The 26,613-nt window shown below is 33.9% G+C and overlaps 1 protein-coding gene across 1 annotated transcript in view; it reads right to left on the bottom strand.

Moving 5' to 3' along the window:
- Positions 1-26,613, bottom strand: part of LOC114342365 (forkhead box protein L2-like) — a 146,126-nt gene that overhangs the window by 66,756 nt on the left and 52,757 nt on the right. Inside the window, exon 2 of the mRNA XM_028293164.2 lies at positions 19,920-20,019. Coding sequence (XP_028148965.2) covers positions 19,920-20,019 — 100 coding nt within the window. The remainder of the gene's footprint in view (positions 1-19,919; positions 20,020-26,613) is intronic.

The raw sequence follows: 26,613 nt of genomic DNA, 5'->3' as shown, positions 1-26,613 counted from the left end.
GTAAGAAATAATATGGGAAACCCTTTTTCGTAATCGGAAGCATTTTTTAACTCATTAATCGCTTTATTTTTGGAAAATCTTACTTATCAGCTTATTCAAAAAAATTCAATAATTTGATAATAAATTTCAAAGGTTTTGGACTCCGCTTAACTTCCTGGGTCAATACTAAGCCTTGAACATAACACGTGGCATCAACTAGGGGAGATATGCCTGAGACGGCATACTTTTTTTTAAATGTTTTGTAATAGATAATCGATAGAGTTAGACATGTAATAAAAATCAAAGTCAGTGCTAGGAACATTTACATAAATATAACATTATTTTTAAACAAGGTACATATTATAGTTTTTTTTCTGAAAAAATAAATTTTAAAGTGTTACATGTGCCATCTCACCCACACCCACATACATGTGAGTAAGATGGCATAGCCTTGAAATAAAGGCACTAATCTTGACATAAGTCACGAATTAATTTTTTGCAGTCTTGGGTACACCGGCACATTCGGAATATGACCACTTGTCACAAATTTGGCATCTTAGTCAGGTTTCTCGAGAAGGTATATTAAAAAGAGGCCATTACAAAAAAAGCAAGCAGCATCTTCCTCGTGACTTGTCTCAACATCGACGGAATCGATTTTGTTGGTTCGAATTCCTCTTAAAACGACCCATAACTGTAACGATAAACTTCAATCATATAGCAAAATTAATGCAGTGTAAAAACGCATAAGGGTGAGATGGCATACCTATGCCATCTAATCCACCTACTTACTATGCCATCTTAGGCAGCATTGCAATCAGACCGTTTTTTAACCTAATTTTTCTTAATCACATTTTTATGATATAAATTGATACAGGCGTATCAATTTTTGCTTCTAGACACGATGTTCCTTTTTTCTTAAGTATTTCGTTTACACTAGCGTTCCAGCTTTTCCTTGGTCTGTCCCTCGTGCTTTTACCCACTGCTTTGGTCTTCCATGCCATTTTCACTTGTCTATCGCCACTAATTCTTATCATGTGTCCAGCCCATTTTAACTTATTGTCTTCAACTTTTTCGTTGAGCGATTTTACCTGTAGTTCATGTCTTATATCTTCGTTTCTTCTTTTGTCTAATCTTCTTGCTCCCACCACTTTTCTTAAGTACCTCATTTTTGCAGCTTGTAATCTTTTTCTTTGTCTGTCATTCAGTACACAGTTTTTTGCCCCATATGTTGTAATTGGCATACATATACGGTTTTATATACTGTCATTTTGGTTTTACTCGATATTTATTTTGGAACATTTTGATATTATTATATTCTCCAAACATATTATATTTATAAGGTTGTTAACTACAATTTATTATAGATATTTAACAAAGTATCAAATATATTTAAATGTGATACTTTGTTAAACATATTCTAATATAATACTAATAATTTTCAATGTTATTCACACATGTTATAGTTCTAACAAGCCACTCATAGCTGCCAAGAGTAATTTATATTACTCTCATTATGTCTCTTGATGAAAACTAACAATGTTTTGGAAGATTTACGGTTTATGATTCCGCATAAAATATAATAATCCCAAAGTAAACATTAACGGAGGCTAACAATGAGATAGGTAGTTCCAGTTGACAGTTCATGTACCTGTCATTGAAAATAAAAAAATTCTCAAATTTTACATATTATATGGTCAATATACTCTTATATACTAAGTTGAACAGCATTGTAATAGTCCCTTAAATGCTTAAAGATCCATAAAGACCTTCTATGAACTGTCCGAATGTCTTGAAGCTAACTAACAGTCATGATATAAATATTATATTAAGCGATTTAAAGGCTAAAGTGGGCCAAGGAGAAATGAAAAATTGTGAGGGGCTATATAGACTTGGGGACCAAACGTATTGTCGAATGGAGGCCACGAGAAGAAGCACTACGGAGCAAAGGACGACCAGCAACCAGATGGGCTGACGATCTGAAGCGTATTGTCGGCAACTGGATGCAAGCCGCACAAAACAGAGAAATATGGAAAGAGCTGAGGGAGACCTATGTCCAGCAGTGGACGAGTACGGGTTGATGGTGATGATATGGACTCGGGGAGAGGAATGAACGTGGAGATAGGCTGGTTGATTTATGTATCAATGAGTATCAAAGTAAAGAATGTAAAGAGTAAAGAGCGCTAGCAACAAGAAAATCATGGATACAAGGCGGCTCAAACAAGACAACACATACTTATACGTATACGGAAACTAAATTTAAAATAAACGAGAACTTAGTACCGGCGCTAGGGTATAAGGCGCCCGCCTGCAAAACTAGCATAGGCGCCTTTCGGATTCTTTTAAATTAGTATTAGTTTTGTATAGCACCAGCAGAAAAAAGGCTCATTTTGGCGCCTCCCAAACAGGGGCGCCCGCCTACAGTGCATCCCTTGCAGGCCCGTTATCGCCGGCCCTATAAGGGTGTCAAAGAAGATAATGCGGCAATTGTAAACTATTGACCAAAAATAAGGAAAAATTAAATACACCCTAATGTCAGTTGGAAAAGAAACTTAAGACCTTTAGAGAAAAAGAAAACCTTGGATGACAGTAGAAATCCTTGTTATCGCAGAACAAAGAAAATATACAGCAAAAGACCTGAATAAATACAAATAAATTCATAGAAACATCAAAAAGAAAATTCGATAGGCAAACAAGTGCAGACTACGACAGGTGCAAGTAAATTGAAGATGGGCATCAAAGAAATGACAGGTTCTAGAAAAAGATCCTTAAAAATGATAAAGGGTATCTTACCAATGTGAAGGAGAGATTGTATCACTGGACTAATTATGTAAATTAATCCAAAAACTATTTAATGGCGAAAAAGCCATAAGAACTGTCATTAGAAACCACAGAGGATATCGGACCTCCAATATTACGAGAAGAAGTCATCTATAAGAAGTTTTCAAAAGATTTTACTTGTGACTATACACGCACCGTCGCGCGTCGGAGGAAAAGAGTGCAGAAATGAAACAAGAATTTTACGGTGATTTGAATAAAACATATGGGAAGATACCTAAAAACGATCTGAAAGTGATACTAGGGACAATAACAATAATATAGGGAAGAAATATATACACCTTCTTCTTAACGTGCCCTATCAAGTCCCCTTGACGTTGGTGATTAACATGGCGAAACTGTCTCTGTCTCGAGCTATTCTAAATAGTTGTTCTGCTTTATTTATTCCTGTCCACTCCCGGATATTTTTCAACCAAGAGGCCTGCTTTCTAGCAATTCCTCTGTGTCCTTCGATTTTACTCATCATAATAAGTTGAAGAATATTATACCGGCCTAGCCTCCCCTTACTACGTGTCCAAAATAGGCCATCTTAATATACACCTACGATAGATAAATGTCAGGTTGCACAAGTGAACAAATAATAATGGCCAATTGCTAATACTTATTGTTACGAGCACTTTCTTTCAACGCAAAGATATACACAAAGACACAGGAAAATCTCCAAAGGGAAAGAAAAGTAACCACCCATATCGACCATGTATTTATTGATAAGAATTAAGAAAAGTGTATTGCTAACATCAATACATAGTACTTCGGAAAATTTTTGAAGGAAAAATAGAGAACGGTGTTTGGATTAGAAGGAAAAATGAAGATTTAAGAGAGTTATATGGACTACCAGGAGTATTAAGAATCCAACGACCAAGATGGCTAGGACACATATAGAGAATACCAGAGGGCAGCCTACCGAAAATGCTACTACCAAGTACAACAGGAGGACGTCAGAGAAGAGGTCGATCCAGATCAAGGTGGAAAATGGATGTAGAAGAGGATCTAGAATCTAGAATCTAGAACGACGTCACAAATTGGAGGATGAAAGCAATGGACAAGGTGGTTTGGAGGAAAATGGTCAATTAAGCCATTGGCCTCCTATTAAGCTCTACTCGCTAAGTATTATTATTATAAATGTTCTAAAGATTTAATAATAATTTAAAATTTAAAAAACAGTATCTACTACTGCTATTACATATCCTTGAAAATTGGATAAATATACCCAAAACATCAAAAATTTATCGTTAACCTCGAGTTAGTTTGAATTGATTGAAAATGATAAATCGATTAGTTTATCCATCAAGACAAAAATATAAATCCTTTCGCCCGACGCTGATTAAAGTTGATACGTCAAGACAGGTGTTTATAAGTTAAGTTGTAGGTGTCTCTATAATCCAAAAGTACTCCTCGAGCACGTTTCGCTAAGTCTAGTAGAGACTACCGAACTGTCAGCGCGCACGTAGAAGCCGATTTCTTACCTTCAACATGTACAAACACATGAGCGTGAGTGTGAGCGGATCATCGGCCTTTTTCCTTTTGTCGCGAGCCTCGAAACATACGAACGTGCCTTTAGAACGGTTAAAGGGGACACGGCTCTAGGTTAAATTTATTTGGGGTCAAAGTTCGGAATATTGCATTTTAAGGTGTATTCAGTTGGTTCAAATATGAAAAAGTCAAAGACATTAAAATAATACGCTGATCAAAACGAAAAAGGAACCACTAACTTAATTTAACGTACATTGGTTATTGCATTTGATTCAATAAAATTGTGTTTTGACTAGGAAAGTTTTGGGGTAGTTCTGATTTCTTTCATTATATATGGATTTTGGGCTGCTGAATCCGAATATGAGGTTTGCGGACATAATTTCTTGCCGGAACATTGAAAAAAGCGAAAAATTTCAGCTTTTTTCCGCTTTTTTGCTCAAATCTCGAAAACTATTAACTTTTAGTAAATGGTCTGACAACAGAAATTAAAGTACATACTTAAAATTATCTACAAATATCACTATTTACTTTTTTTTCAGACAATTTTCATTATAAGGCAGTTGATGGAAAAATACAGGAGTAAAGAAACAAACGCTCATATGGTATTCATTGATCTTGAGAAAGCATATGATAGAGTTCCTAGAGAGATTCTGTGGTGGGCACTCAATAAGAAAGGAGTCCCTGGTGAATATGTAAATATTATGAGGCATATGTATGAGGGAGTAACGACTAGTGTTAAGACAGGTGTGAGAGAGACTGATAAATTTCATGTGAAAGTAGGATTGCACCAAGGCTCTGTGCTTAGTCCGTATTTATTCTCATTAGTTTTGGACCAGATAACAGCGAAACTACGGGGTAACATTCCATGGTGCTTAATGTATGCTGATGATATCGTGTTAGTAGGAAATAGTGAAAGAGACTTAGAACAAAAACTGGAACAGTGGAGACAAGCTCTGGAGGAAAAAGGTTTAAAACTTAGTAGGACGAAAACAGAGTATCTGGAATGTTCATTTAAAGATGGAGCTACTACAAATAAAATGGTATCTTTGGATGGTGAAATGATTGTGAAAAGCAATAGTTTTAAGTATCTAAGATCGGTATTACAGAGTAATGGAGAAATAGATGGAGATGCATGCAGTAGAATTAGGGCTGGATGGATGAAGTGGAAAGAAGCGAGTGATGTGTTGTGTGATAGAAAAATTCCAATGAAGCTGAAGGGAAAATTCTATAAAACAGCCATAAGACCGGCTATGATGTACGGAACTGAATCCGTTGGGCAATGAAAAAGAAAGAGGAACAACGAATGCATGTGTCGGAAATGAGAATGCTTAGATGGATGAGTGGAGTGACAAAGAAAGATAAAATTAGAAATGAGTATATTAAGGGAAGTCTAGGTGTGGCTCCAATTGATGCCAAAATGAGAGAGTATAGGTTAAGATGGTTTGGTCATGTTCAACGTCGAGACGTTAATCACCCAATACGAAGAATAGCTGAAGTGCAGATTCCTGGAAGGAGTAGGAGAGGAAGACCAAAGAAGACCTGGGGGGAGGTGATAAGGCAGGAAATGTTGGTAAAGGGGATTAACATTGATATGACCCAAGATAGAATTGTGTGGAGAAATGCAATTAGGGAAGCCGACCCCGCATAGGGATAAGGCAAAGAGAATGATGATGATCAGTGTATTTAAGTTACTAAACTATATTAGAATAACTTGAAGATTTTTTTTATTTAGCTTTATGTCTCGACAACTAATGGCCATTGGCATATCTTGAAGTTTTAAAAAACTTGATTTAGACAAAATGAAAAATTATTTGCCCCAAATTGTTTACTATTAATTACATTATAATACATTTATTCGTTGTTATTTTTCGTGCGGCTAATCTTTAATATATCATTTAATAACTACATAGTGAGTTTTTTAATATTGTTTTGAAGCTATTTCTTTGTGACATCTTATGCAATTTACTATTTTACTTAGGAAATAAGCCACAATTTAAATTAAATTTATTGATACACTTCTTCATCTGCTGTTCATGTAACCCCACTAAAGACGTCTGGAGAGACAGAAACGTACGTATGGAAATGGTGAACCACCTCTAAACCGAAATGAAACATACGCTGTTTTTTTTTTAATTCTCTCTTTTAATTTTAACGCAAAAAATATCAGTGCATAAAAAACTGTGTACATAAAATTCTGTCAATTGAATCTTTGATGCATTTTTATCGTGGTATTCTCAGCTCTACTCGGAGAATAAAAAAAACAATAAACAGAATTCTTGTACCCAAAAATATAATTTAGAGTTCCTATCTACGTAAATTTAACAGGAAATAAAAGATTCAGTCTAAAAAATATGAGTAAATTCCGATGACAAGACTTTTACATTAACAAAAATACCAAATTGCAGGATATTTATCACGGGAATATAGACATTTATGAGATATGTTTACGAGTTTTTTTCAAAGACAGTTTATTATATTGCCTATCTGTTACTAATAAAAACATCAGATCCTTAATGCATTATACACAACGCTACAATCATTAAATACAAATTTAACAACAGTGTAAATAGCAAACATCTGGATAGCTTTTATTCAGACGGGAGTGTGAATTATCCTTAATATCGTTTGATCAGACATATGTTAATGTGTAAAATTAATATTAAATATTTTAAATCCAATAAATTCTTGATGAGTACATAATTTGTGTCATCATTGTATTTTTTATTATATTACTCTGTAACATTAAGGTAAAAAGCTTCTAAACACGTACAAATAAGATTCTTTACATCTTCTAATAGGAAAAAGAATGGCCAAGAATACATCCGTCCATCTGGATTTCGTAGATCTTAAGAAGGCGTATGACTCGATACCTAGAAGCAATGGAAGACATCGAAGTCCCACGAAGATTAATAACAGCAGTAAAAGCACTCTACAAGAATAACACCGTAGCTATCAAAATGGGCAATAGAATATGCAGTCGCAGTCCATTTAAAACGACAAAGGGACTACTACACATCCCCTAACCTGTTCAAAATATTCCTGGAAAAAAACCCTGAAACCATGGAAAAGAAAGTGCAAAGGAATGGGTATACCAGTAAGGAACGAATATCTATATAGGGTGAGGCAGATAACTGGCCTATTAGAAATATCTCGAGAACTAAAGGCAACAGAATCGTGAAAATTGGAATAAAGGGGTTTTGAAGGATGATCTATTAAATGTAAATATTTTCATCTCTTTGCAACTTTCGGTTATACCGGAAGTTGCAACTTCGTTTAACTTCGTTTTTTTAAATGGGACACCCTGTATATTTTTACATTTTTGGATTCTCTTCGATGTCTTCTTTCTTAAAATATAAGGTTTTGTAATATTATACAGGGTATTTTAAAAGATAATTACGTTTTTGTCGATCGGATAGCTCAGTGCGACTAGCGGCTGACCCGCACTTCACTTCGCCGTGAGGTACGAGAGTTCAAGCCCAGCCCAGGCCATCGGAAAACAAAAAGGCTAACGCGTCAGTATAAAATTCTAAATATGAATCTGGCGCTTAGACCTGAATATGCGGGCATCTGATCGACCTATGAGGGAGCAGTACGGCAAGGGATAAGGGCTTGCGGCTCGGTGATACTCCCCATAGATCCCTACCGAAGGGCGTTGACGCCTAAGAACGGTATATATACAATTACGTTTTTTTATTAATTTCGTAGCAACATTCACACCCTGTAGAATTGTAGTAGTTTGATATCTAAAACTCTACTTACGTTCAAATGATTTTTAATATACTCTACTATTGTTAAGAATCATTAGTATAGCTAAATTTTTAATTTTAGTATACAGGGTTGGTCGAAACTCGGAATGAGTATTTTCTGAGTTTTCTTAAATGGAACACCCTGTATTTTTGTATTGTAGTGAAATGATATTTTATAGTACTTTTTTATTTCTTAAGCATTCCCTATACCTAACTGCTTTAATTTGTGAGTTATTGGTGATTCAAGCTAAACATTAATTGCAACAAAAAATACGTAAAATTTTATTAGGTTGGCCGTGAAAATACTCAATCCCAGATAATTTTTCAGAAATAAATACATATTAATCCAGACTGGTCCTTAAAATTACCAATAATGGTTTAGCTATCGAAATACCTACTTAGTTAAGATTGTTGGTGCGATTAACAATTAAGCACAAATTAAAGCAGTTAGGTATAGGGAATGCTTAAGAAATAAAAAAGTACCATAAAATATCATTTCATTACAATACTAAAATACAGGGTGTTCCATTTAAGAAAACTCAGAAAATACTCATTCCGAGTTTCGACCAACCCTGTATACTAAAATTAAAAATTTAGCTATACTAATGAATCTTAAAAATAGTAGAGTATATTAAAAATCATTTGAACGTAAGTAGAGTTTTAGATGTCAAACTACTACAATTATACAGGGTGCTAATTTTGCTACGAAATTAATAAAAAAAACGTAATTATCTTTTAAAATACCCTGTATAATATTACAAAACCTCATATTTTAAGAAAGAAGACATCGAAGAGAATCCAAAAATCTAAAAATATACAGGGTGTCCCATTTAAAAAAACGAAGTTATAAGCAACTTCCGGTATAACCGGAAGTTGCAAAGAGATGAAAATATTTTCATTTAATAGATCATCCTTCAAAACCCCTTTATTCCAATTTTCATTATTCTGTTGCCTTTAGTTCTCGAGATATTTCTAATAGGCCCTTTATTTGCCTCACCCTGTATACCCTAAGGTTTGCTGACGACCAAATAGTGATCGCACAAGACGAAGATGACCTCAGTTTTATGATGAGGAAACTGGAATAGGAATATACAAAAAATGGGATGGAAATAAACCTAAAGAAAACTGAATACCTAACAACGGAGAATACAAAAATAAAACAACTGGAAGTAGACGAAGGTAAACAAATCAGAGGAACAGATAAGTACAAGTATTTAGTTGTATTTTCGTTGTTTTCCTCGTAATACGAGAGATGTCGCTAGATTGCGTCTCAAAAGGTGGGTTCATTGCATCGCGATGGTTTGCCTTAAAAGACGCAGAATGTTTATATTCCCTTCAGAGTTGTGACTGCATAAACTTCACTGATGATGCATAAGGATGCTGAAATAGTTGCTATATGGAATGGTAGTCCAACTCTGAATCGAATATAAACAAAACCTGCCTTGAACCCTTTTTTATCTTTTTCATTTTACTCAGTTTTTGAGTATTTAGAAACTGTCTTTCGGTCCTTTTCCTAGACGAAGAGAAGGTAAATGCGTGGCCTAAGTGTCCTCTATTTGCTTTCTCCTATTTTCGTCGTCTCTACGTGATTATATATTGTAAAATCCGGAGATATGGGATGCAGCCAGAAAGCAGTTTATTAACGAAAAGTCTTAGATTTAAAATATTGTTTATTATATTTTTATTTCAATTATTCTAATTGTTTAAAAAGTAGTAAACTTTGTATCTGGGGCTTTTCGTTGTTTTCCTCGTAATACGAGAGATGTCGCTAGATTGCGTCTCAAAAGGTAGGTTCATTGCATCGCGATGGTTTGCCTTAAAAGAGGCAGAATGTTTATATTCCCTTCAGAGTTGTGACTGCATAAACTTCACTGATGATGCATAAGGATGCTGAAATAGTTGCTATATGGAGATGGTAGTCCAACTCTGAATCGAATATAAACAAAACCTGCCTTGAACCCTTTTTTATCGAATATAAACAAAACCTGCCTTGAACCCTTTTTTAACAAGTATTTAGGTTTTATAATATCAAACAAAGGAACAACTGAGGAAGATAAAAAAAATAGACTAGGACAAACAAGAGACTGCATACGAAAATTGAACCCGATACAGTGGGATAAGAACATCAGCATAAAAACAAAAAGAAGAATATATATACTACCATGACAAGAAGTATCCTCACTTATGGGTGTAAAAATTGGACAATAAATAAGAAAACCAAAAATACAATAAGAGCAACAGAGATGGAATTCCTAATTAGAAGCTGCAATTTAACAAGGAGAGATACTAAATATCATAGAGATAAAGAGAAGAATGGGAGTGAACTCAGACATAAGAGACTACATCGAACAGAAGAGGTTAACCTGGTACGGACATGTCAGAAGAGCAGACCAAAATCGATGGATCAACCGAATAACAGAGTGGAGGCTGATAGGAAAAAGGAAGAGAGTCAGACCCCGAAGATCCTTCAGAGATGAAGTGGACGAAGCAATGGAGAGAAGAAATCTACAGGAAGGGACTAGCAAGACAGAAAGAGCTGGAGAGAACAGTTGAGTGAAGGAATACAGTGAAAACTGTGTAAATCCTTAGTATATATACATCTTCTTCATGTACCTCATTCTTTAAAGACATTGACTATCATCACGTCCCAATTTACTATTTCTACAGCGGTTCCAAAAAATTGAATTGTTGTTTTTCCACTCCATTGCTTTTAATTTTTCAACCATTACATCGTCTCCCCGGTCCTCTTTTTCTTTCCACTTTCATTGACTTGGATTTTGACGAAATCCCAAATGAGGAGGTCCTCAGAAGAATGAAGAAGAACCGAGAGGTACTGACCACCATCAAATCTCGAAAGTTAAAACACTTTGGACATATTATGCGGGATATTAGTCCAGATAAGTCCTTTTACAAGCAATCCTTCAACGAAAATATTTGGAAAGCGAGGTCCAGGAAGAAGAAGGACGTCCTGGTTAACGAACCTGAGAATATGGTTTAACACAACATCTGTGGAGCTTTTCGCTGCTGGAGATAAAATAAAGATTGCCATGAAGAAGAAGTGTGTGACCAAATTGGCTCATTTTTCTTTCCATCATAGTGTTGAGTATTTCTTTTTCTTTTTTCATCTTTCTTAATGATTCCTTGTTTGTTACGTGTTATGTCCATGATATTTTCCACATTCTTCGATAATACCATATTTTAAAGCTGGCAAGTTTTTTTCAATTGCGTTCGTAATTGTCTAGGCTTCCATTCCATATAAAAGGGTAGATAATACATTGCATCTCAATACTCTAATTTCTATTCCCAGTTTTCCATTGCATAATACTGCTTTCATCTTATTGAAGATGAAAGCAGTACTATGCAATGGTCTTTCCTTATTTTAATTAACTTAGCTGTTGTGCTTTGCCTATATTGCTAGTCTACACTTGATTTCTGAGGAGTAATCGCCATTTTTGGTTATCAGGGAGCACAATTCATTATACAAAATTGTCTGTTACTTGGAAATTTGCCACTTGGTCTTTGTACGGTAGATTATCATTTTCATTTGCCCTTTCTACGATCATTAGTTTTGTTTGATTTGAATACATCCGGTGATGATCTGAAGTCCGAATTATATGCTTATCGCCCCTGATACACCCCTGATTCGTGAAAACATCCCTCATTAAATGACCTTTAAGTAGTTTCATAGATTCTGGGGGGGGGGGGGGGGGGGGCAGAAATGCGATAAGAAACAACTGAGTGGAACATAGCTAAATTCAACATACTCTCACTAAGTTCGGAACCAAAGATGCTAGAATTAGATGAAAAAATTAAATATAATGGACAGTGATAGGATAGGGCTAGCAGAAATACGATGAAAAGAAGGAGAGCAAAGAATCGAACTAATAAGAAGCGTTCACAAACTATTCTACCAAGGAGATGAAAATCAAGCAGTAGGCGGCGTAAGCTTGCCTACTTATTATTAACAGAGTGACATTCAAGATCACACGGAAGGCTATATCGAAAAGAGTAATATTAATAACCATCCGAATTAACGACTGTTATACATATAAATTATCATAAAAGGAGTACGACCATCAATTCCAATATAAAAAAGGAGCACTCGTAAGTGTAGGGTCTTTCGGTCAAGTAGGTGAAGAAAAAGATAAAGAATTCGGCTACTTCATCTATTTATTGAAGACGTTTCGTTCACTGCTCAGTGAGCATCATCAGTTCATCTACAAAATGAGCGTTATAAGAAACAACATCCAAAAGAGAAGTAAAAATACTAGTGTTACCTTAAAAAGATATGTAGCAAGAGATAAGATGTACAAGTAAAAAAATATCTTATCCAATGAACCATCAAAGTAATGTAAAAGTATATAAAACATTTAGGTGTATAGTTAACAATTAATAGTATATTACATACCTAGCGGGAAAGTACTCTATTTCAGCCGAGCGGCAAGGTAGTTTACCGAGGTGCGAAGCACCGAGGTAAACTATAGACACGAGGCTAGAATGAGTTCCCGCGAGGTTTGTATACTATTTTACTCACAATCGGTTAGTAGTTTATGGATTTCTAATACTCACAATCTACCAATAATAATTTCGTTTCAAATATCTGTATCCATTTTCATTATGTGATAAGATGAATTATTTTAAGTAACCTGTGAGATCGTTGCTAGGTAACAAAACAAGTTTGTTGAATCTGACATTTTGTCATCATCTATTTCTGAAACTCATAATTTTGAGCAACACGGTCTTACTTTAACCGTTAATAGTAATCATAATCATAATTCCAATGTAACTATTAATATTTATAATTCCAAATAGTTTTCTTTTTGTTATTGTTGTTGTTGTTTCTTAATTAAATAAATGTTGAGTGGATTCTATTCTTTCTAAACCATCTTTTAATCAAAAATGACATTGACATTTGCAGGTAGAAAAGTGACAGATGCTAGCCGGGAAAGTAAAGTAAGTAATAAGTCGCTTCCTGATTACTTCAAAGGTTAGAAATCCATAAATTACTAACCGATTGTGAGTAAAAAACTTTATTGCAGCTAAAGGCGAGACCATGTGGTAACAGTTACATGTAAACAAAAAATCAAGTGATAAGAACCTAGCTTGTTTTTTTTAATGTCAGACAAAAACCAATGGTAAACCAGATTCACACTTCCCAGATTAATAATATTTAAGCATATTTAAGAATATGCTTAAATATTATTAATCTGGGAAGTGTGAATCTGGTTTACTCTTGGTTTTTGTCTGACATTAAAAAAACAAGCTAGGTTCTTATCACTTGTTTTTTTGTTTATATGTAACTGTTACCACATGGGCTTGCCTTTTAAATGTTTTACAGTCGACTCTCGTTAATTCGAAACTTGAGGGACTCTTAAAATATTACGAATTATTGAGTGTTTGAAATATCAAATGGTTCGAAATTTGTGAGAGAAAATAAATAAAACTTCGAATTATTAAGTATTGATCAATTATTATTTATTAACTGCTATTCTATAACGATGACAAAAGTTTAGAAGTACATTCGTGTACATACATATGTGTATTCATAATGTCAATTAATCAATCTTTCGAAAGAACTCTATTATATCTACTGTTTTGCTTCAAAGCACATTGCTGCTGCTCAGACTGCACAATAATTTTTTTAAGAGAAAAAATGCCTGAAATGCTTTTTCATCACCTTCGTTCTGTAGACAAAAGGTTTGTAAGGTATCGAATGAGGATCTAGCTTCCTAACTGAAATATAGGCGCGTTGAAACAAGTTTGAAAACTGTACTTACTACAATCTTACCGCCTCTTTCTCTCTGCAACTTTGAATTGTCGAGTGTTGGACGCCGATGAGTTCGAATTACCGCGTCGTTTTGTCATATAGCAATGATTTTTTTCGTTCGAATTACCAACTGCATAAAAATGCATTGATTTAGTTCGAACTATAAAGAGATTTTGTAGGGAACTCGTGATAACTTTGAATTATAGAGAGTTTCGAATTATCGCAGGTTTGAATTAACGCGAGTCTACTGTATATACTTTTACATTACTTTGATGGTTCATTGGATAAGATATTTTTTTACTTGTACATCTTATCTCTTGCTAGATGTCTTTTTGGTAACACTAGATTTCTTACTTCTCTTTTGGATGTTGTTTCTTATAATACTCATTTTGTAGATGAACTGATGATGTTCACTGAGCAGTGAACGAAACGTCTTCAATAAACAGATGAAGTAGCCGAATTCTTTGTCTTTTTTCTCCACCTACTTGACCGAAAGACCCTACACTTACGAGTGCTCCTTTTTTATATAGAATTATCCAGACCTATAAACAACACCAGATCATGAAGATGAGGCAGTAGAGCCATTCTACGAAGAAACTAATGAAGCAGTGATGGCAAACAAAACAAGCTATGGATTAATAGGAGAAAGAAATAATAGCAATTATACAAAATAAAATAACCAATACGTTCTTTAAAAAACCAGAAAAGAAAAGATGCGCCTGACAAAGTCCAAATGGAACAACAGAGGATGAGATAGACAATATATAATAGATACAGTAGATTTAAATATTATAAACACAGGTAGCGATCACAGAATGCTAAGAACACGAATAAGAATTAACATCAAAATAGAAAGAAGAAAACTTATAGATGTCATGTAAAAAAACAATAAGTACATAGAAATATTTAAAAATTTTTTTTTTTTCATTTTATTAAGTGCAAATTTACAATCTACTCCAATTACAACACAGAGTATTTAGCAAATAGTAGCAAAGTCTTGAATCCTGGCATGCTTTGGGCACCATCCATCGATGGTTCTCCAATACACCTAATCAGTTAGGTCCTCTGGCCATGTCCTTTTCAGTCTTCTTCCCACAAGTGGCGGCTGGTAGAGTTGTTGAATAGTTTGACTTTCATGGGCGAAATTTCTTTCTTGGGCTTTGGTTGCCTGTAGTCTAATAACATATTCGATGAATGGTATCCCAAGGTCATTATGGATAGTTATATTGGAGACGTACCATGGTGCATTCGCTATCATGCGCAGCGTCTTTGATTGAAAAGTTTGCAGTATTTTAGTGTTGCTCGGTTTGCTGCAGCCCCATAACTCTATACCATAACTCCATATCGGCTTTAGTATAATTTTGTATAATAATACTTTGTTTTCTAATGATAACTGGGATCTTTTACCTAGCAGCCAATACATTTGTCTGACTTTTAAATTTAGTTGAGCTTTCTTGGTTTTGATATGGTTCTTCCATTTCAGCTTTCGGTCCAAATGGAGTCCCAGGTACTTGACATCTGATTTTAAGGGGATAGGAATGTTGTTAATATGAACCTGTGGACAGTCGATCCTTCTTGTTGTGAACGTAATTTGTGAAGATTTTTCACCGTTTACTTTAATCTTCCATTTTGTTAACCATGTTTGAAGTGAACTTAAATAGTTTTGCAGTTTGTTAGAAGCTCTATCTGGGTTATCGTCTGATGTAAGGATTCCTGTATCGTCGGCAAATGTGGCCATAGTAATGTCATCATCAGCAGGTATATCAGCAGTGTAAAGGAGATAAAGGAAGGGACCGAGGACACTACCTTGAGGTACTCCGGATTGTATAGGATGATATTTGGAAAGTGAGGTATTTACTTCGATTTGGAAAAATCGCTCGTTCAGATATGATTTTAATATCAGGTATATTTCATTAGGCATATTCTTTTTCACTTTATACAACAGGCCTTTATGCCATACCTTATCAAATGCTTTTTCCACATCAAGGAATACTGCCGCACACATTTTCTTTCCCTCTAAAGTTTCTTTTATACAATTTACAATCCTATGGCACTGCTGTATTGTTGAGTAGTTCTGTCGAAAGCCAAATTGATGGTCAGGTATTATGTTATTTATGTTTATTCTTTCGAGAAATAGGACTAAAAGAAGTCTTTCGAAAATTTTTGACATTATTGGTAGAAGACTTATAGGACGATAGGAGGAGGGTTCTGTAGGCGGTTTGCCCGGTTTCGCAATCATAATTATTTGTGCGTATTTCCATTGAATAGGAAAGTGACACAGTCTTATCATGCTGTTATATACAATAGTTAGCAGGACTATCGCTTTTCTAGGCAAATGCTTTAGTACATCACCATTAATTAAGTCATAACCTGGAGCCTTATGAGGGTTTATTCTATTTATCGCCTTCCAGATCTCTGTTGGTGTACATGGTTTCAGTGGTAGTGATAATTGACAAGGAGCGTCGAGAAATGTGTATACTTCTTCATCTTCAGCATTGACTTCTGTATGTAGACTAAATACCTGGGCGAGGTGTTGTGCTAATGTGTTTGATTTTTCTTCATCAGTTTTTGCCCAGCTTAGATCCGATTTTCTAATTGGTGGAATAGATGTTATTGGTCTCTTGAATTTTTTGGTCGCTTGCCATAATGAATGGTCATTAGGTGTTAGGTTGGAGATGTAATATTTAAAAGTCTCATTACGGACCTGGATTAAAGCTGTACGCAGTTGATGTGTTAACCGATTTAATTGTGTTTTATCCCGGGGATTCCTTGACCGCTGCCATTTGGCTCTAGCTCTTCTTTTTTCATTTAAAATTTCTTTAATTTGTAAAGGAATGTTATGATCATGGGTGGTAATTTTTTTATCATCTGGAGTTGACTTCCATGCAGCATCTTGTATTACTTCTGTTAAATGTTGCACTGCTTTTTCTATTTCATGGGGTTCTTTAATTCGATGTTTTAAGTTTATATTTGTGTTAATATCAGCTTGAAATTGTTCCCAGTTGGTTCTTTTATTGCAGAGTTTTGCCACAGGTTCCTTCCAAATTACAGTTGTACTTAGTGTTATGATTATTGCGGTGTGATCTGAACTTAAATCAAGACTGGGTCCTATTTTGTAATGTATATTTGAGATACCTTTGATAACGGCAAAGTCTAGCGGGTCAGGAATCCTGTTTTGATCGGTCGGCCAATACGTTGGCTGACCTGTCGAAAGGAAGTTTAAATTATTTCTCTGCGAGCACGCCAATAAATTTCTACCCTTTGGTGTTATAAGCCTCGATCCCCATACGGTGTGTTTGGCGTTCCAGTCTCCAGCTGCTATAAATCGGGGTCCTAGTTCTTGAAAAAAGGTCTCGTATTCTTCAACTGATATGGAGTGTCTAGGAGGACAGTAAATTGCTGCAATGGCAAGTGGCCATGTAAATGTTTCTATTTTTAGTATGGTTCCTTGTATTTTAGGTGTGGCGTAATTTTGTAGGAAATAGTGTTTAATAGAAGATTTAATAATAATTGCTGTTCCTGCGTGAGCAGTTCCATCAGGATGGTGAGTAAGGTACGTTGTGTATAAAGGGATTTTTACTACTGCTCTTTCGGTTGAGTGTGATTCTGAGATGAGAAGAACATCTAATTTATTTACTTTTAAAAATGCTGTGATTTCCTGTACATGGTTTGGTAGCCCGTTGGCGTTCCAGGCGGCTATTCTAATTGACGGAGCCATTAATTCGTTATTTTACTAATGACTGTTGTTAGCATGTTCAGGATCATGCTATTTTGGTTCAGAAGTTGATTAAATAGATTTTTGAATTCATTTAAGAAGCTTGACATCATGTGTGTTAAATCTTCACCATTATTTGGTCTGTTGATGTTTCCTGAGGTTACTTGAGCATAATTCATTCCATTTTGCGCATATTGTTGAGTCATTTGGTGCAGTGCTGGATTGGGATTTATGTATCCTTGTGTTTCTAGGTCCAGTTGTGTCGTTATTCCTGTTCTTTGCTTTTAATAAATCTCGATAAACAGTGCAGCCTTTATAGTTCGCTGGGTGGTTGCCCTTGCAAAGAGTACATGTTGCAGGTGTGTCTTTCGGCTTTGTGCAACTTTTGGTGTCGTGTGATCCTCCACATTTAACACATTTATAAGGTTTATAACAGTATGACTTAGAGTGTCCGTATGCCTGACATCGAGTGCATTGCACAATGGTGTTCTTGTGTTTCGGAGCTTCTACTCTAATTCTGGTATTGTATATAAATTCCACATTAAAAACTTTATTATTGTTGTTTTTTGGTTCCAAATCGACGAAAAATAATGGTAGGGGCTCTTTTGTTACTCTATGCCGGATGTTTAAAACATTTCTGACTGTGTGGCCTTGCCTTCATAATTCAGATTTTATTTGCTCTAAGGGTATAGAATGGTGTAAACCTCTTAGGACGACTCTATATGCTCTTTCTTGTTTGAGTTGATAGCTATGGTGTACTATTTTTTCTTCTCTCATGTAATTTATTATTTTTCTATAAGAATCAGGTGTTTTAGCATTTATTTTAACAACATTTTCAGGAAGAGTGGTAGTATAATATGTTTCATCTTCAGTAACTTGCGCTATAGAGTCAGTCATTGCTTTGTAGTCTATTACTCCGTAAACATAAATAGGGGGCGGCTTGGGATCTTTCGTTTGGGTATTTGGGTTGTCATCGTTTCTTTTACTGGTATGGATTTGGTTTGTATCTGCGTTTTCTTCTGAGAGAGTTTGAAACCTATTAGATGTGCTTACTGAAGCACCTTGCTCAGTAGTTTCTGCTATTTTTCTACGTTTTCTTTTTGATCTCGACTCTTTTAGTTGTTGCCACGGACAAGCATTTGCATCACTTTCCATGTTTTCATCGTCACTTGATGAGGACGGTAGGGAATAATCTATTCCTTCTTCAAAAGTTTTTGAGTGTACCTCTGGCTGCGGAGGAACTGAGTTTTGGCTCATTTGAGGTAAGGATAAATTTTGGAAATTAGATGGATGAGTGTACATATTTGGAAGAGGTGGGAATTGATTTTGATAATAGTGCATCATGTCTGCTGATACAGAGTTGTGTTGTTGCATATATTGATGATTTGGTTGCATTGGTATCATTGTATTTGAGGGTTGATTCATTTGTGCATTATATATATTGTTGACTGGACCGGATCCGTTCTCATTTCCAGCCAAAAACATTTTTATAAATGGATGATTAATATTTCTTGTCTAGTGCAATTGAGTCGCACCCAAGAATAATAAAATAAAAACATTTGAAAATAAATTGCTGATAAAAAGTCTATATTATAGTCTTTGTGTAATTCTAATTCTAATTAATAGTCTATTTGGACACTTTGAATTTGGCAAACACTTACCCAGCTAGTGGATAGTGTAATGTTCTTGCTGGACCACTTTCACTATTTTTAAATGATGCTAATTCACTATTTTTGAGGTATTAGTACTCAACAAACAATGTCTGATGTTTACCATATAGTGGGTCAACTGCACTTTTTAATATATAAACTAAAAACAATCATACAGCTTTTATCATTTATCCAAAGAATTTTTTGTGAGGATTATGATTTCTTTATCTTATGCTTTGTTTAATAATACTCATGAAGAAGAAACAAATCTGAGATAATGATAATCTAACAATAAAACACTGAAAACGTTTGTTTTCTATACTTACACAAAATTTATTACAAGTATGTGACTACAGCTGTTTCGGCAGAGTGCCTTTCTCAAGTGATTTAGTTTACTATGTGTGTGTCTTTTTAAAGTATTTAACTCCGTCTGTCCATTTATCCAAAAAAATTTTTGTGAGGATTATGATTTCTTTATCTTATGCTTTATTTAATAATACTCATGAAGAAGAAACGAATCTGAGGTAATGATAATCTAACAATAAAATACTGAAAACGTTTGTTTTCTATACTTCCACAAAATTTATTACAACTATGTGACTACAGCTGTTTCGGCAGAGTGCCTTTCTCAAGTGATTTAGTATACTATGTGTTTGCCGTTTTTAAGTCTGTGATAATGATAATGTTCCCATTCAAGTGATTCTTATAAGTTGACGAAAATGATACCTTTGTATTAATATGATATACCTACTTACCATGACCATGTAATGTGAGGGAAAGTGATGGAAGGATGTTGTTATAGCCTCCGACATCTGGCTCCGATTTTACTTTGTGCAGATTTGATGCTAATAATTCCTGGAAATTTAAAGCGCGTTAATAAAAATGTATTTGACTAAAATAAACTTATATAAGACTTAAAAATCATAAGTAAATAATGTTTTTTGAATAATTTCTATGAAATATACTTTTCTGATATTCATCAAGCAAAGGTTAGGAACTTTTGTGGACCATTGTATTTTGTATAATAAAAATGGTATTGTTTTTTGCCCCGGATTTTAAACACTATAGTAAAAGAGAAATATTTAGATTCTTTGTGTTTCCAAAGGATCTATTTAAAAAGAAGAAATGATTTCATTACTAAGGTAAGAAAATATAGTCAAGAAAAAGGTCTAAACTTATCGCCCGTGGGGGACGGCTTACAAATTATGCCAACATGAGAAGCACGGTCGACATGTTATATTCCCTCCATATCAACCATCCCAGCGGATCGAGAACAATGGAGAAAAGAGGGAAAAGAATATGCACAGTAGAAGTCTCTCACTAACACGAAGAAGATAGAAGAAGAAATATAAAGAAATATAAAGAAATTATATATAAAGGAATAGATAAATGTTCTTCAAAGTACACTCTTAGGACTAATCCCAGAAGCTCTTGGATCGATAATCAACTTATCGCAATGACTAAAGAAAAAAACATTTTATGGAATAGAGTAAGAAAAAATCCAACTGAAGAAAATATACGTACACATAGACAATTTTCCAATGAACTGACAAAGGAGTTGAGATTGTCTAGAAGTAATTATGAAAACAGAGTTAGCTCCAGAGGTCCCATATCTTTTTACAAATACGTTAGATCAAAATTCTGTACCAAAACTTATATACCGTTGTTAGAAAAATCTAATAGCGAAATATGTTTAAAAGAAGAGGTTTGTGAGTTATTTGCTGAAACATTTTCCAGTGCTTTTACAGTTGACACGGAGGCTGTGTTTTCAGGTTTGCCCTCTACTGATAGAATAATGAAAAGTTTAAAAACAATTGACATCTCTACTGGATTGGTTAAAGAGGTATTAGGTTCTTTAAAGACTACTGCGTCTCCTGGATCGGAAAATATTTCACCATTGTTATATCATAATTGTGCAGATAGTTTAGCGGCTCCTATGGCAGCATTATTGGCTAAATTTTGCATACTAATTCAATACCAGCTTTATGGAAATCTGGTATAGTAACACCGATATATAAAAGTGGAAATAAACTCCTTTCGTCTAATTATCGCCCAGTAACAGTTCCACCAATATCAGTAAAAGTAGCGGAAAAATTAATAGCTAATAAATTAGTATCCTTTTGGTTACAGCATAATGTTATTCCAGTTTCTCAACACGGATTTCTGCCGAACCGTTCTGTAACTAGCAACCTTCTTCACTCTCTTAATGAATGGACTTTATCTTTGGACCGATATGAACCGATTGACATTATTTATATAGATTTTTCCCGTGCATTTGATAAGGTACCCATAAAAAAATTAATGCTGAAGCTAGAACATTACGGCGTGCGTGGTGAGTTGTTATTGTGGTTAGAAAACTTCCTTTCTGAAAGAACTTTTTCGGTCAAAGTGGAAAATGACTGCAGTGTTCCACGTGCGGTAGCGAGTGGTGTCCCTCAGGGATCAATATTAGGGCCGATTCTGTTTTTGCTGTACGTATCTGATTTAACGTGCGGATGGCAGTCAAAATCGGTTTCATATGCCGACGATTTAAAGTTATTTTACTGTCTCGATATTGTTAATACTCTTCAGAGTGACCTTAACCAGCTATCAGAATGGAGCATGAAATGGGCTATTTCAATAAATACGCGTAAGTGTTGTGTCGTTCAATGTGGATATAATAATCCATATATAACATATTTTTTGGATGGAGTTCCTCCAAAATCGGTAGAGGAAGTTAATGATTTGGGCGTGACGATCAACCAAACGTTAGGTTGGTCTACTTAAACAGCAAAAGTAGTCGGTAAAGCTAACTCTGCTTTATACCTCATATCAAAAGCTTTTCCCAGAATGTCTCCGGACTTGTTTTTGAAACTCTATAAAAGTAATGTCAGACCTAGAATTTGCAGTATCTGTTTGGTCACCTCATTTACAAAGAGATATTAATTTATTAGAAGGTGTACAACGAAGAGCTACTAAGCTACCTGTTAATTATGAAAGATTAAGCTATGAAACTCGATTAAGAAAGCTTATTAAGTTGTCTCCATTAACTCATAGAAGAGAAAGAGGTGATTTAATATCTACTTATAGAATTCTTAGGGGGAATTTTGAGGAACATCAATTTTTTTTTATTATCAACGAAGATGCTACACTGCGAGGTCATCACTATAAATTGAAAAAGGAATTTTTTAAAACCACTGTAAGACAAAACTTTTTGGTTAATCGAGTTTTTGATAAATGGAACAGTTTAAGTGATGACATCGTAGGGGCTATTAACTAGTTTCAAAAACAGGTTTGATGAGACATAAATGGACATTGTAACTTTATAGGTGTAAACAATTTTTTGTGATTATAGTTGTTATAAAATGTATGGATATATTTTATGTTTTCAATTTATGAAAAAAAATTGTAATCTTTATGTATACTTTCTAATGTTTGTATCTTTTTTTTTAATTTGCTATTGTAAGAACTTTTGTAAAAACCAAATCTTTTGAATATTTATTTTAATTTAATTTTTATTTTGTAAGAATTTGTTTTATGTTTATATTATTTAGTTTAAGACCTACAATTATTTTGTATTTTGAGCCATATAAGCTTTGCTTTGGCTCGATATTATTGTACAATAATAATAATAATAAGAAAGCTAGATAAATTAACAAGACAAACAACACTAATTGATGTGGCGATACCTAACAACAATAATTTACGTAGTAAATTTACTGAAAAGATCGCCAAGTACAGAGATCTGGAAATTCAAATACGGAGATAATGGAGAATGCAAAGTACCCAGACAATACCGATAATTATGTTTACTACTGGAGTCATTCCGAAAACCCTCCTCGAAAGCATCAAAAAGCTGGGTCTGAATGAACATCTTTATAAGACCATGCAGAAAGCTGTACTACTCGCGACGGCCAGAAGTGTACGAAAATTTTTGGGAGATACACCTGCATACCAAGTCACCTAGGGCTCGATAACATGTAAAGAGTCCCACCAGATCTCAATCCACCGTAGGTATCTGGGACGATTCAATTTTCCCCTTAGAGGGAGTGTGAGCCGTATTGCTAAATCTGAAGAAAGCTGACATTAAAAATAATTTATAAGTAATATTTACAAAAGTTAATGTCATAAAAAATTGTATATTAAAGGCATACGTCAATCAAAAAACTGTAACGTTAAAATTTATTTCTTATCAAAAATGTTTGAATCCGATCCTGTACATTTTGGTAGCTAATCATAAGCAGAATAATGTTGTATATGTAAAATGTCATAACAATAATATTATCGTTATAAATTGTGGTGGAATCCTTGTTGAAGCTAAGAATAGGAATTAGAAGAACAAGAAATTTATTGGCATTGATGTGTAATTAAACAATTAGTATTAATTCCTGTTTTAAGTCTTATTTCAAATTAATTTAATATACAGGGGAGCGAGAAAGCATGGAAACACGGTAATTTCTCTAAAATCAATGAGTATGTATTTATGAAATTCTAGGATCATGAATGAGATGATATTCTGCATTTTCTAGAGAACATTTCAAATTTATGTGACGTCGCCGCGTTAAGCGTATCGCCGTCATCTTGATTTTTAAATGGCAACCTAGGTTGAGTGCTATATTATAGAAAGCTTATTGTTCCTCTTTTCAGAAATACCAAAAAAGTACCATATTACTTATGAAAAACTCTATTATTAAATTGCAATTTTATTAATCCATTTCTATTCTTCACCATTATTGGTACGCCACTGATAGATAGATAACCTAAAACTAAAACCAGTAGCAGGCACTGAAAAATTGTCAAAACCCATTTTGTATTCAATAATATGTCAAGTTTTAAATTAGTCTTACTTGTATTATTTGATATCTGCAATCTGCAGTGTTTAGTGTTTATACTAAGTAATTTAAGAATAATGCCAAAAATGATAATGTGGTGTACAGTATTACATTAGTAATATGGTACTCTTTAGTATTGCTGAAAAGAGAAAAATGAGCTTTTTTTTAAGTAGCAACCTAGGTTGAGTGATATACCTACCTATCATAGAAAAGCTTATATTTTTTTCTCTTTTCAATAATATCAAAAAAGTAACATACTACTAATGTAATATACCATATCATAATTTTGGCATTATTCCTAAATTATTACTTTTAAAAGCTGCAGATATCAAAAATAAAGGAAAGACTAATTTATTTATACAATGTTTTTTGAAATTTTTTCACGGCCTACGGCCTACTACTGGTTTTAGTTTTAGATTATCTATCTATCAGTATCAATGGCGTACCAAAAATAAAAATGGATTAATAAAATTGCAATTTAATTTAATAGAGTTTTTCATAAGTAATATGGTACTTTTTTGGTATTGCTGAGAAAAGAGGAAAAAATAAGCTTTTCTATGATATATCATTCGACCTAGATTGCCGTTTTAAAAAATCAAGATGGCGGCGATACGCTAAACGATGACGTCACATAAATTTGAAATGTTCTCTAAAAAACGCAGAATATCATCTCATTTCTGATCTTAGAATTTCATAAACATATATTCATTTCTTCCAGAGAAATTACCGTGTTTCCATACTTTTTCGCTACCCTGTAGAATTTATGATATACAATTTCAACGATTACTAAGTCGGAAGTAGCCATTTATGCTTTTTCAAAGATAGGCTGCAATATATCGTCCTATTAGAGGTAAAACTCACTAAGTGCACTTTTTTGAGATTTTCACATTTTCATCAATTTGAACTCAATACGCTACTGCTACTGCCCAGCTCTGGAGAAGTCACCTGGGGCTCTAACCCTTTTGTGAATTTCGGTTTCAGAGCAAAACTCATTAAAACGTATTATTGCACTTGGTTTCAGAGCAAAACTCATTAAAACGTATTATTGCACTTAGTGAATTTTTCCTTCCAATATGGAATGCAATATTGTGAATTTCGGTTTCAGTGTAAAACTCATTAAAACTTATTATTGCACTTAGTGAATTTTTCCTTACAATCTGGAATGTCGAATCGGTACTTAGTGATCTTTCAAACAATACATTAGATTATTAGATAACGTAACCTTATTGTGTGTTACATTGTATTGTTGAAACTGTACCAACGGTACATTATATTTGTGTGCATTATTTGTTCGGCGATTGATTAAAGAAATATGAGATTAAATTTCTTTATAACCGTGATAGCTTACACAAAGGGTAACATAATCTATTTTGCTATTAAGCAGCCAACTTTTGTGACTGTCATAAATGTCGAAAGAATTGCATTTATTTTCGAAGAACAAAACTTATTGTTAATTTTTTAAATAATCCACTGCTATTTTTGATAGTTCGTTTGTTGTAAGTCAGCGAAATTTTATGGAGACAAATTCATTAACTTTTCAATATCCAATAAAATTGTGTTCAAGGAAAAACTCATCAAGTACAAAGTGTAGTTAGTGAGTTTTACCTCTAATAGGATATCAATATCCAATAATTGCGTTCATGGAAAAAATCATTAAGTACAAAAATTGATCTAATATTGATTGTATCATAGTTCCTGTGACGAATTATGGCTTAAAATATCTGTTTTTATTTATTCTTTAAAGATGCATTAAAAAAATTTCAATATTCAAGTCAGGTGAATTTAAAAAACAATTTGTACCTCTAAATCGATTTTTCTCCACTTTCTGAAAAGTGTAGTTAGTGAGTTTTACCACTAATAGGACGATATTTATATTCATTTAATTAATCTACTCACAAAAATAGCTATTTTCTAAATAACCAATCAGAGTACACTGTACCAGAAATATAGTTCAAAATAAAACTGAATCAGTTCATTTTCATATCTAACAAGAGAATATAATTTATAATATTAAATATCTATATAATATTAAAAAGTTTATTTGACGTTTCGATTTCTACCTCGGAAATCGTTTTCAAAATACAGTAAAACATCCGTTAACCGAAACCTTTTTAACCGAAACATCGTTTAACCGAAATGGCTGACAGTTTCAATAATTTAGTCAATAAAAAGTAAATTAAACAAAAAGCAATAAAATTAAGGAAAATGAACATGTTTAGAGGGTTTTTTTTAAAGAAATCTTCTATTTCCTTTTGTGTTTCCCTTTGACAACGATGTTTTGTAGCTATATCACTCCAATACTATGTAATTTGATAAAAGAAGAATACAAAAAACAATGTTATTTTTAACCGAAATTCTTGTTACCCGAAGCAGCCTCCCCCCAATTATTTCGGTTAACGGAGATTTTACTGTATGTACGATTATTTAGCCATAAGCTAAATAACAGCCAGTAAAAATAGACGCCTTATTGTAGTAAGTAGGCGGATGACATAGTCCTTATAGTAGATTCCGTGACCAAAATGCAAAACTTATAAACATATGGACAGAAGAAATAGAGAAACTATAAATGGAAATTAACATCGAGAGAAGTAAATTAATGGTCATCGGCGAAAAGGAAGAAAATGAAATATTTTATGAA

The sequence above is a fragment of the Diabrotica virgifera genome, chromosome 8, assembly GCF_917563875.1.
Source record: "Diabrotica virgifera virgifera chromosome 8, PGI_DIABVI_V3a".
In the NCBI taxonomy this organism is placed as follows: domain Eukaryota; kingdom Metazoa; phylum Arthropoda; class Insecta; order Coleoptera; family Chrysomelidae; genus Diabrotica; species Diabrotica virgifera.
This window is presented reverse-complemented; position numbering and strand designations above follow the sequence as displayed.